The sequence below is a fragment of the Sinocyclocheilus anshuiensis genome, unplaced genomic scaffold (assembly GCF_001515605.1).
Source record: "Sinocyclocheilus anshuiensis isolate Anshui unplaced genomic scaffold, SAMN03320099.WGS_v1.1 scaffold553, whole genome shotgun sequence".
NCBI classification, from domain to species: Eukaryota; Metazoa; Chordata; class Actinopteri; order Cypriniformes; family Cyprinidae; genus Sinocyclocheilus; species Sinocyclocheilus anshuiensis.
In genome coordinates this window covers 2,809,120-2,821,886 of record NW_015539821.1, presented here as the reverse complement: position 1 = coordinate 2,821,886, position 12,767 = coordinate 2,809,120, and the positions used below count along the sequence as shown (strand labels likewise).

The 12,767-nt window shown below is 38.0% G+C and overlaps 1 protein-coding gene across 8 annotated transcripts in view; it reads right to left on the bottom strand.

The window, feature by feature from the left end:
• LOC107684102 (brain-specific angiogenesis inhibitor 1-associated protein 2-like) overlaps positions 1-12,767 on the bottom strand; it is a 51,878-nt gene that overhangs the window by 28,197 nt on the left and 10,914 nt on the right. For 6 of the 8 annotated variants that reach the window (XM_016480305.1, XM_016480297.1, XM_016480298.1 and 3 more), the window contains exons 2-3: positions 8,851-8,926; positions 4,841-4,927 (exon numbers count right to left, since the gene is read on the bottom strand). In XM_016480305.1, the coding sequence (XP_016335791.1) occupies positions 4,841-4,927; positions 8,851-8,926 (163 nt within the window). The remainder of the gene's footprint in view (positions 1-4,840; positions 4,928-8,850; positions 8,927-12,767) is intronic. The other 2 variants (XM_016480299.1, XM_016480303.1) reach the window with 1 other exon arrangement.

The following is a 12,767-nucleotide window of genomic DNA, read 5'->3' as shown; positions in this document are numbered from 1 at the left end:
TGTATGTATGTATATAAATGTACATATATATCCGGCTCCTACAAGTGTTAAAATAACTGTTTTTATTTTTTCTCTGGTTAAAATTATCATTATTCAGCATGGTCAGAAAAGGCTAATAGTTTTGCAGACATGCCCCATTTATCTTCACTGTAAATTAATCTAATGAGGGATTTAGCCTTCAGGCTATTCTCCAAACATAAAAAACATGCATTGTGATGTGCCACAGTAGCGAAGAAGCTAAACATACAAAGTCTCAATGCTTGGACTGGAAATCTGATCTGTGAGGCATATTTTGAGGGATTTATTTGAATAGCTTATCAGACCGGATGTGTCGCTGGAGCATTTCAGTTTGCACCAAGATTTGCCAGCATTAATTATTCAAACACCCCAGAGTTATTTTGTGACTACAGCAAGAGCAAGATGCTCACAGATGCAATTAATCATGTTAGAGAACACAGTTGCCTTTCTGAAAATATTTGTGCTCAAGCGAGAATATCCAGGATTTAGACTAATTATCAGCATAAATGGTTGTAATTTGACGGAAAACTCCCAAAGCTAAATCTACAAACGTGAGAAGATGACGACCTACTGGTATCACACAGCCATGATGACTGATACCCATATTTGGCCAGGGGGAACAGGAAGCTGTTTAGTATTCCACACACTCGTGAAGCATTGAAGAGGAAGACGGGGGAAGCTGTTTTTGGAAACACTGACATCACCAAGGAGGCATTCTGGGACTCTAAATTCACAACACGGGCTGCATTCACATTACTCTTGCTCTCTCATTCTCTCTCTAGCGGAACTTCTCCTGTTAAGGCAAGTGTTTCATCTATTTTTAGCTCATGGCTCCCTCTCTCTCCTCAGGCCGGCTGCGTTCCTGCATCAGTGCGTGGGCTGATTGCAGGCGGTGGGTGATGTGATATGCACAAGTGCTGCATTGAAGAATCACTGCACATCTCTTCACAGCAGGAGACTGTGAGTTATTCAGAGTTGAGGATGCGTTGAAGAGGAAGACAAAGGCACTTAATGAAATCCCACCATTATCCAGTATCCTGAGAGCAAAGCTCTTGCAATGATATAACGTAATTTCATACATTTTGATCACTTCCGCTCATTCCATTTTATAACTGCATGGTCGCTTCCTGAGATTTGACATCATTGTAGGTGCTAATCTAGTCCTGCTTACACTTGGTGTTCACATTCATCTCAGGTGATTCAATGTGTTCTGATGAATCACATTTGACATCTGGTTGTAACCATTTAACCAATCAGTTGACACCATTTTGTAAATCAAATAGTCAGTGGACTGCATGAATGACTAGTTGACTTATCATTCTTAAAGGGATATGTCAGGTACAAAAAGGTACAAAAAAAAGGTACAAAAATCCTGTATTTGCATTTTTTATTCAGCTTTCCTTTTTTTAAACACAGTCTCAACAGACAAATTCCATTCGAAAATTTAACAGATTTTTTTTTTGTTCTTAACTTTTGTTTTGTTTTTTGTTCTGGTATGATCAGGCAATAACACAACAAGTGCACACACACCTCAGGCACATGAACTGTTCTACCCATTAAGCTTCAGATCGTACATTATTAATGCATATGTGGCCTCTTTTGTGCAACATCCTTTAAAACCCTTCGGTTCATCTCAGAGACATGCTAACAAGTCCAAGAAGACAGGAACATCTTCACATGGGGCTGACTGTGACGGGCAAAAGTGTTTGACTGCGACTGATTTTAAATATTCATGGCCATCATCATGATGGTCTGAGGCCAGTGAAGCCTCTCATCCTCAGAACTAGCTTCCTTATAGCATACAATTATGCTAAAGCCAGAAATATGTCTGTATCAATTATTAACGCTGGGTTAAGACCTCACTTAAGAGATTTATTTAAGCGCGCAGCAATCGGTTGGGTCCACATGGCTGATGGTACAGTTCCCACGTGCTTAAACGCACGCACCCTCACCCACACACAAGTCTGCATGTGTATAAATTCATAACACAGACTCATTCTGCCTGTGGCCAAGTTGGATAAAAGTTTCCACTTCATGCCACTGATTTCTTGCTTTTCTTCAAAGCCTCTGAATCTAAATAACACTGACATTCAACATATACTTAAAGAACAGAGTCAGACCTGATCCTAACAAAAACCTGTCACTCAACCATGAACACACACACTTCTTTGTCTTGCTCATGCAAATCAATCATAGTACTCACTCTGAAAGCAACCAGATAAAGTATGTTTTGTGGTTATGACATGCATCTGGAGTGCTTTTGGGTCATGTGAAGGGAAAGACTCAGTCGATAAAATGTAAGACAAGAACGAGACTTCAGGGAAACATAGACACATGCACAAGCAACAAACTGTTAACAAATGTGAAGCACTGCTCATTAGATACTTAAAATATAGGGATGCACCGATATTTAATCTCTGGCTGATGTTTATGATTTGGCTGTATATCCAATATCTGCTGCTACTATAAATAATACATATTTGCAGATATTAGGCCAATATGGTGTCAACATATCATGCATCCCTAGTAAAAGCTGCATTATGATTCTGATGTAGTTCTCTCATGCTTGACATTCATTGTAAAAGAACAGGCGCAGACAGATGACATGAGCATTACTGGAACAGCTGTAAAAACATTAGGTAATCAATACATGCATGCACACACACATTAAATGCACTACTGAGAGAGGAGAGAGTATAATGATGTCTGACTTATGTAACACTTGAATACAAAACAACTGAACAGCAAAATAAATATTAGCACACAAACAACTACTTGTTTGGGTCACACCCACTTTATTTACAAAAACCCACTATTTTTGTATTAATTTATGTTTATTTCTTGTCACTGTCATAATAACATAAATCATTCCTGATATCTTCCACAATAGCAGTATAGTAAAATCTCTTTTGATGGACATATTCTAGTATCAGAGGGAATAAATGTCATACCACCCAGCCTTATTCATTTTGAAGATTAAAATATATATTTTCTGCATAATCGTGAAGGTACAAATAAAACAAACACAGACATGCTTTAATTTGACTAGTCTCTGGTGAAAAGACTGAGAGACTTAAATCCTCATAAAACTTTTCTCATTAAACTTTTCACAGATATTGCTGCTTTTTAACAATGCTGAGACAGCAGCGCTCTAAAAATAGCTCTCTTGCAGACTAAAACATAATCTCATATAAAGACTCCAGCTCCGCCTGGCTATACTGTTTTGATATTGAGAATGCTGAAAATCAGGCAACTAATCTCAAAAGTTGAATTCATTCAAATAATAGCCTTTTACTGATCAAATTAGAGCTCCATTGAAATTGTATTCAATGAGACACCAGCCAGTGAAATGAAAAGATGAATGCTCAGAAAACTTTTTCTGAGATTAATAATGTAAGTTTAACCAGCTTTCATGTCCTCTCTGTAAGCCTCTCCCCTCCAGTCCTCCTTTAAGAGAAAATATTTGCTGCTGCGACTGCTTTTAGAAACAGATTATGCTGTAGATTCAACAGCCAATCCCATCAAGAGTCTCACATTCCATTGAAGTCCGTCTGATTAGACTCAAACTATACCTTAAGTGAAGCACTGGACACACAACCGGACAACAAGACTTTGAGCACTGAGGCTCAAACTCAAACTATGGTCAATAAATTTCCCCTTGGAGATCAAAAAAACGTACCTAACCTGATGTAGATCAAATGAATTTCTGACTTGAATGCTCTTTTCAGCAAGATACAAACAGAATAGAACAACACTTCCTGGATAGGTAAATGGCATTGAGTTATTATTTGTATATTTTGACAAGTACTTGGTGCGCCCATTTTACTATTGGTTGCTATGGTGTTTACTTATCAGTTAGTCACTGCTACAGTAGCTACAAGGCACAGTCACTTATAAATAATGAACAAACAGCAACATTTATGAGGAAAGAAAAACATTATTGTGCTGTGACTGCAGATGTGTTCTTTGAATGTCATCTCAAAAAATGCTTGCACAAAATTTTTAATTGACATGTTGTGAAATCATTCATGGGGCATAATTCATACAAGGGCTGGAGGGAAAACAAATGATTTGCAGATGCTTTCTTAATGCATAAAATTCATAGTGGATTCAAACATTCATTTTAAATTAATAAATTGGAAAAAAAAAAACGTATGCAAAATAAAAATATAATAGATAATAAAATCCTGTGGTGTGCAAAAACTGCCACATTAAATTTAAATATTTCAAGAACATGACTAAAGCCATTTTATGTAGTAAAGGTGGGACATATGCCATCTGAAGCAGCATGTATGCTAAAAATACATCAACGTTTTAATATGATTTAAAGGTACAATTAATGCGTTTACACGAATCACAATTAAAAATTGATTGTTTGTTCTAATGCACAGCGGAATTACAAAGTTTATGGTTGTGAAACAGCAAAGCAAGCAACTATATTTTTTGCATATTTTACTGCAAAAGAATTGCACACCTAGACTGTACTGAAAATTTGAGCTGCGTCGAGAATTGTTTTCCAGTCTCATCACGACTCCCTAAATCTAAAGTCCTACAGATGAACGATTTTTCATAGAGAGACATGGAAATAAGATAACAGGATAGAATGAACACAATGCAACAAATCACCAATAAGCAAATGAATGAATCTGCAGAGTGTACATTTGTACAAAGATAGTGTGTGTTATATCCAAAGATACAGTCTTAAATATGCTGTACTATACTCATACATCCAAAGCCATTCACACTGGAACCATAACGTTATTTTCTTTTGCAATCCCCCTCCCAAACACAGGGGGCACTGCAGCTACAGTCTATAACTCACCAAGATCCTTAGAGCCGTGACTCTCGCTGGCCAGCTCTCCCATCCGCACCAGTGCGTCGAAGTAGCCTTTTGCTGCAAATGTCACACCTGGAAACATGGAAGCATTGGGGACATAAGAATCGGGAGTGTGCTAACGTGCTAACCCGAAGCTTCCCTCAACCCACAGGTGCCGCATATATGGAAAAAGGAGTGGTGGATGGGAAAGCTTTAAGCTCTATATGTTCTATGATGGCTCGGCCAGAGAACTGGGGGAGGTGGGGGTGGAGCTTGTGATTGGTGAGCGATGAATAGCAAAAGTACCATTACTTTAAAATAAAAAAAACAAAAGCTTGATACCCCACTAAACTTAGCATTCACATCAGATAGCACATTACTGAGAGCAATGGGACAGCTGTGGCTTTTCTGCATCACCAGGGCAGAGAAGGGCTGGCTCTCAATCAGGCTCTCTCGAAGCCAGAGGATCACGGAAGGTTAAGTGAGGCAGGACAGTGCTAAGAAGCACAATGAAATTTAGAACCAGAAGGTACTGAGCAAGTGGTTAGCGAAGGTTAGCATGCATAGCAGTAGAATAAGCCAATGTGACTTCATAATTTTAAAATCAAGTAACTGTTAAAATCAGGTAAGAATCCTACAGACTAACACAGCATATTTATTTTGATGCAAATGTAAAAAGTTGTGAGGGATAGAAGTACATCCAATTTGTTGTAATATCACATCCAATATTCAGATAATGTTTTTGAGGGGCTTGAAGTATGCAAACAAAGAATTTTGACTTTTAATTGTACAAAGTAACTCAAAGTTAAATATAAACAGGCCTTACTGAAAATCACAGACTTTTGAGAAAGAACTTAAAATAAATTAGCACATTTCACTAATAATATTAAATTCACTGTCATAGATTAAATCATTTAGGAGATTTTACATTATTCAGGTATGAATAAAAAAAATCCATTTAAAGATTCCATTTAAAAAAATCAAGCCCTAAAACTACTCAAAAATATTACGTTCTGTTCTGTTCCAATAATGGGCAATCCAGTAATTTTATTTTTACATTTTAGATTACTTTTGTCGCCATCTAACTTTGGCATTAATCAGTAAAAAACATTTATTTAATAACACTGTAAAACACTTTATCTTTAGCAAATCTCAAAATCAATATTCATTTTTTTATACTGTAACTGTACTTTACATTTTAAAACATTTGATTTCAGTGTTTTATTTTTAATTTATTTCGACAAAATAATGTAGCATTTAATATCAGCCATAAAATTAAAACCAGCTTATCTGTATCAGAGTTACACAATTCTGTACCAGAATTTTAATATTGGTGCATCCCTGTCTAATTCATTACACAGTGAAAGTATGCAAGCATTGCATTCTCAGCATTGCCACATGTACTTGTGTTGTAAGATCTGCTTCTGGCCTCTGATATTTTGAACGAACTGTTGTACTTCTATCCTTAACAGCCTTGTTGACATTCACATCAAATTCAATATGCCATACAACCATCCCAGTTCAACGCAGTGGGAGTGTTTGGGTGGAGGTGGTAAGGCTACACCAATGGCAGCCCAATTCCGTATGAATGTACAGACTTATTTGCTAGTGTCCGCACAAATCCCAGGCTCAGGATAAGGTGCGTCCTGGTTGTGAGGGATTAGAGGGGGAAATCTAGGGGCTTTGGTGCTCCAGCGGTTAGGCTGAGTGGTGAGGGGTAAAGGAACGAGAGAGGCAGCAGAAGGAAAGAGGATTACAGAGGTCTGAAAAATAGGATAGAAAGTCTCTCCAACCAACTCTTAGGAAACATTGATCAGCCACAGGAGACAATCCGAAGTTAAAAACCACAGAAAATTCCAATCTAGACCCAGTTATCACATGGCAATTTTGTATGTGATATTCTCTAGCTTAGTGCAGACAGAATCCTCCAATTTTAAGGTCTTTGGTCACTAATTATTCTTATTCTAATTTTTTTTAACCTCCTAACCCTTTCAATCCTTCATTTCTAAGAGTTCTCCAACACTTCCAAGAAAAAGGCAAAGGAGGACTTTAGGCTTAACAGCTGCTTATGCACAAGACATCTCAACATAATCATGTACTCTAGGGCATGCAAATGGACATCCAAAAATCTCAAGCTACTGTTGAACAATTGCAGCCAATGTTTTTTTTTTGTACTATGCCATTTTAATGATCTATTAATTTTACTATTGGATTCTTGCATTTGCCAAGCAGCCCAAAAACTTGTAAATGCCCAGTGGCCACCATCTGGACTAGTCATTAGTGGGTACTGTGGAGGGTTTCCACTCTGCTGCCTGCAAGACCTGGCATATTTACAACTCAAGCAAATCCCCTTGATAGATTCTGTGAACCTTCGTAGCTGCAGCCAAGGCTGATCTGCAAGGATGGGAGCACAAATCTCACTCAAGTTGGGTCTATTTTTAACCTTATCTATCAGACTTCACACTCTCGCACACATACACACACTCTCGCGGTCCACCCTCTAGAGCGTTGGTGTTTTTCTTGTATTTTCTGCCTCATAAAATATTAGATGAAGTCTGGAATGGTGAGGAAAGTGATTGGTTCTCTGCAGTACTTGGCACAGTGCAACTCTACAGAGATTCGATGCTCATCCTACAGCTTCTGCCCTGTCTATGGAGCTAAACTGAACACATGAAATCTGTATGCATTATACCCTGAGATCAGACAATGTGGCAGCATTATTTACCTGAATATAACGCAAATCCCATTGGTTTAGCATCTGTTTAAAAATGTAGAACACGCTAACAATGTGTACTAACCAGAAGCAATGCAATAAAAGGGACAAGTGATTTAAAAGTTCTTTCATATTAATCTGAATTTTCCTAACCAGCCACGATCACGACTTATCTGTTTTATCTGCTGTTGTTGTTGTTGTTTTTCTATTTCTACGGCCTCATGCCAAGTAAACCTCACCCAGACTGAAATCTCACTGGACCGAAATACTACTCCTCATACATATTAAACATCAAATATGGATGAGGAGAGTATGAGTAGTAGTAGTAAAAAAATATAGTAATTGGCTTTGGTTTGGTTTGGTTTGGTTTGGTTGTTTGGTTTTCGTTTTCGGTATACACAGATAAACTGCTTGTCGTCTTGATGCGTCGCACCTGGTTAGAATTTGTCATGGAAAGCAGTTTTTTCAATAGTGTTACATGTTAAAAATGAGACATTGTTAGTAAATTATTATTCTCAGAATAAAGCATTGTGGAAGAAAGAGGCGATGCAGAAAAGGACGTTTAATCGTTGCTCTGAACACCAGATACCTGTGCTACCTAGTGTTGTTTTTGCCATACTTTGTCCTCCTTGTAGTGACGTATCATTCTTGTCCTCAATATACATCTTTCATGTTCCCTTTTTCGCTCCCTCCGTGGGACTGTGTCTGCTCCCAAAGCTCTCTCTGGCCTATTTACGCCTGTCCTCTGTTCCATTTTACTCTCCCTTTCTCCCAGTGCATATTTTTGCTCAGAAACGTCTACGTCTTTGTCCTTGCCCAGTCAACGTCTCAAAAAAACACACATGAAGGTCCGCACATATAACAGAAATACATCATCGAATTGTCATTGGTTACACATATGTGACAGCTCTGGAGATGCAACATGCATGAACCAAATGGATGTTTAGGGGGTTTCAGGGTGCAAATGGGTTTAGACATGTAACATTCTATGACATCATCACTACGAGGGAACAGGAAGTCTTCCGCCCCACAAACAAAAACATTAATTCTTAACAAACATTCAACAAACATTTAAACAACATTCTACTAGAGTTCTATGCAAGAATTTGAGTTTTTATATTAGCAATAACAAATCCCAAATGCTATTCAGAAAGGTGTATGCGAACAAGGAGTGGTGCTCTCTGTAGCCATGAATTTCAAGCAGAATCTTCTCATAAATTAAAGCAGACCAATGAAACAAGAGCTTGAATAGCTGGCTCATTGCCTGCAAGAGTGATAAAGAACAAACCACTGATGTACTCACTGGAGAGGGCCTTCTCGTAAGTCTTCCCCATGGCGACAAAGTTCCTTAAGCAAGGGTTGAACTGCTCCATGATGGACTGAAACAGAAATAGCACAGCTTTAGTCAGCACAACAGCAGCAGTCACCATTTAGCAGTCATTCTCGCCACTACCAAGAACACCAATGGGACAAACACAATGGCAAGTCACATCTCATAAGGATGCAGAAAATTAAACATCTGTTTCTAAGTCTACATTACAATAAAGTGTCTGTCTGTTGGGGATAAGTTTGGATATGAAGATGCAGTACAGTGCAGATACCAAGTAAAGATGGGTAGAGAGAGAAAGAGCGAGCCAGACTTTTCTCACGCCCCCACTTTTCAGGACACTCTCATTAGTGAGACTTGGAGGGCATCGTGCCAGTTGGGATTTGTCGTTCCTTTGTTGCTGGTGGGCACAGAATTGTGGGAGTATGTGGAGATCTACCCACAGCCTGACTCACCTAATCCAAAATTAAGAGTTGCCCTTTAAAATCTATTCATTTCTGCTGAAACTCCTCATTGAGGAGACCTCTTCTTATTCTCAAAAGAGCTTTGCTGGTCCATTCAGAGTTAAATCTCTTGCTTTATCGCGACCTGACAAATTTGTTCTGAGAACATTTTCCCCAGAGTCACATTGTTCCTGTTTCTACAGGCTTTATCACGGCTTTGAAAATAACAGGGCAGCATATAAAAGGACTGAGGAAGGGTTCAATAAGAGTATACCAGAAGACAAGACAGTTATGAAGAACAGAGGATGTACAAAAAAAAAAACAGCAATAAAGCACTGTACAATACAAATACTGTGGCAGCTGTTGAGAGAATGAAGCTATATGAATGAAAGCCTCCACTCTAGGTTTAACAGAATTGGAGTGAAGTTGTTTATGTACTCAATTAAGGTCGACAGTAAACTGATTGCTTGGGAATATCCCAAATCCCCCACCACCCTGTGCTCCAGTTACAATGAAAGCAGGTTTCCCGTGAAAATGAGGACAAAGACAGACTGCTTCAATCTGTTGCTGCAATGCTAACTGTGATTCAGATATCTTCAGAAACTATGCCAAATAAAATAAAAATAAAAAAATAATAATAATAAATTAACCTTAAGGAACATGCAATTAATAGATTTCTTTTTATTTGAAATGTTTTTATTTGCCAATATGAAATTATAATATATTATATCTTATAAAATATTTTGTCAGCTTTCACTGTCACGTCTTATCTAACAACATCTCAACTCACAATTATTTCTTATGTAATTCATCATCTGCTGCATGCAATCATACAGCAGAGTCTGTCCAGTGGTACTAATCTTCAGTATAAAATCAAGAAAAAAGAAAATGCAGACCAACCAAGAAAAACCAGCAGAATATATGAGAAGGAAATAGAGGCACAGGAGAAAGTCATGGTTGGGTGCAAACAAACACAGCTGGCATGTTTTCATCAAGGAAGGATTTACACAAACATAGTGTGATAGATCTCACTGCACCACATTCCTCTGAGATGAAAGCACATGATCGCATTCATGAGGTGAAATATACAACTGGTATTCATGTAACATCCAGGGTGCTTTTTGCATGTCAGGTTTTGGCAAAACATAATGCTGAAGTGTATAATTTCTGCACATTTTAATGTCCACTAATGTCCCACTTAAGTGCTGTGGTTAAACATGAGCAGAACAAAAATGAACAGAATGCAATGCACTGCAAACCTTGAAATCTCATCCATTCTATATGTACCTGGGAAAGATTAAAAATGACTAAGCCAATAAATTTAACCAAACTATTTTCCTCTCCACAACAGTTTCCAGAGAGCTCAGAAATCAGCATTATGAACCAGTGCCAAGCTGATGTCCACCCAACATCTAATCATTAAAAGCATTAAAAACACTCCACTGGGAAAACTCTCTTTCCTTGATTAGTCCCACAGCAATCAATCTATGTTTAACAAGCATGAACGAGAGCAACCAAACCCCCGATTAGGTGTCATTTCCTTCTCAATGTGGCTCTGCCAGACACTAAACACAGACCATGTAATTTTTCAGCTAACGCTGAATTAAATAACTAATGAGCAAGATTTCATATTGATGCATATTCTATCAGCGGGACCTCATTCAAAAACAGCTGGGGGAAATGAAGGTGCGCTCACATATTACAGTATCAAGTACAGCACTAAATATGAATGGTTTTATTAGATAATGCAGACAGTCACTGAAGGAAATGTATAATTTTCCCTTTTTATACAATAGTGCAGAGGACCAAATGAAGCACCATTTCCACAACGGATATCCAACCACATCAGCAAGAAATAATCAGCCAAAAAGGTTCAGTGCATCAATTCTATTGCAACTTTTATTTAACTTTACCCTTAGAATGCCTTTATAAACCGAGTTTAATAAAAGAATAAGGAGCATTTGAGAATATGAATGAGTCATCGTTCAGATTTTCTGTATGCACATGAACACAGTTTGGCTTTGTCATGGTAAAACATTGAGAAATGGGAGAACGGTTAGTATTTGTTGAACTAGCAGGGTTGTAAACATGCCTCATTTACCACAAACACACCCTTATGCATCAACACCTACCTTGATGCTATATAAACCTGCTACAACACAAACCTGTGATGTGAAACTAATGCAGCTGCAGTCTCAGACAGCTTGGAAAAGACTGATGAATGTAATCAACTCTTGCGTCTGTGTGTGTCAGTCCAATAACAATCTATGCTTCAATGTCAGGTAGTTACACAAAAGTGCATCTTTATGTCTTCAATATACATAGTAAAACATGGTTAAAGCAGTCGTGTGGCCACTGATGTAAGCTGTAGTCTGGTTAAGACTTCCTGCTGTTCAGCGTTATGTAATGCTCTTGAGTCTTACAGCTTCAGGACAACTGAGTAGGGAAATGGATAATGATGATGTGTATTAATCAGTGTGTCTGAGTATGTATTTGAACCCAAATACCAGGGTTAATTTTCAGCGGCTAACCTTCTGTTCAAAGCATTGCATTGCACTGTCAATTAATTTGATTATTCAATGCTGGAAATTACCTAAAAATCTATTCTGAAATTAATAAACTTATTAGAATGATATACAGTGGGCCTTTGGAAACTTTTGGACACTTACATCACACTGTATGAATGTCAGTGCATGACTTTCAAACACAGCTTAAAACCACACTATAATTCCAAAGATACAAATTTGCAACTTTATGCCATTATTCTGCAAGTTTATAGAGAACAACAAACTAAACATGGGCATGAAGTTTCACTCGCTACAAGCTCAAGGTGACCCTGACTTTAAATACTGTATGTATTTTTCTAGCTAGACACGCTTTTGTTTGTATAGAAAGACCCCTTGCACCCTGAAACACTGTAATTTACATATTGTAAGATCATCTACAGGTGCATCTCAATAAATTAGAATGTCATGGAAAAGTTCATTTATTTCAGTAATTCAACTCAAATTGTGAAACTCGTGTATTAAATAAATTCAATGCACACAGACTGAAGTAGTTTATGGCCCAATCCCAATTCTACCCCTTAGCCCTTCCCCTTTCCCCTACCCCTCCGTTTCGCACGTTCACGTGAAGGGGTAGGGGTGTCTCGATTCTCTTTTGGTTGGAGGGGTAGGGGTAAGGGGAAGGGCCAGACAGCCCTTCAAAAGAAGATTTTTCGGGACCACACTTTAAACGAAGGGGAATTAATTATCTCAGCGTAAACAGGCTTCAGGGGCAACATGGATGCCCGAGCGAACAAAAAGACAAATAAATGTAAGCATTTTTGGCATTAATAAAGATTTTAACGAAAAGTAATCATTTGTTTTATGTTACATTCAATCGTGAGTTCATATTTACGGTCATGTTACTCAAAGAAATGTTTGCAAAAAATCGCTAATATTTGCTAAC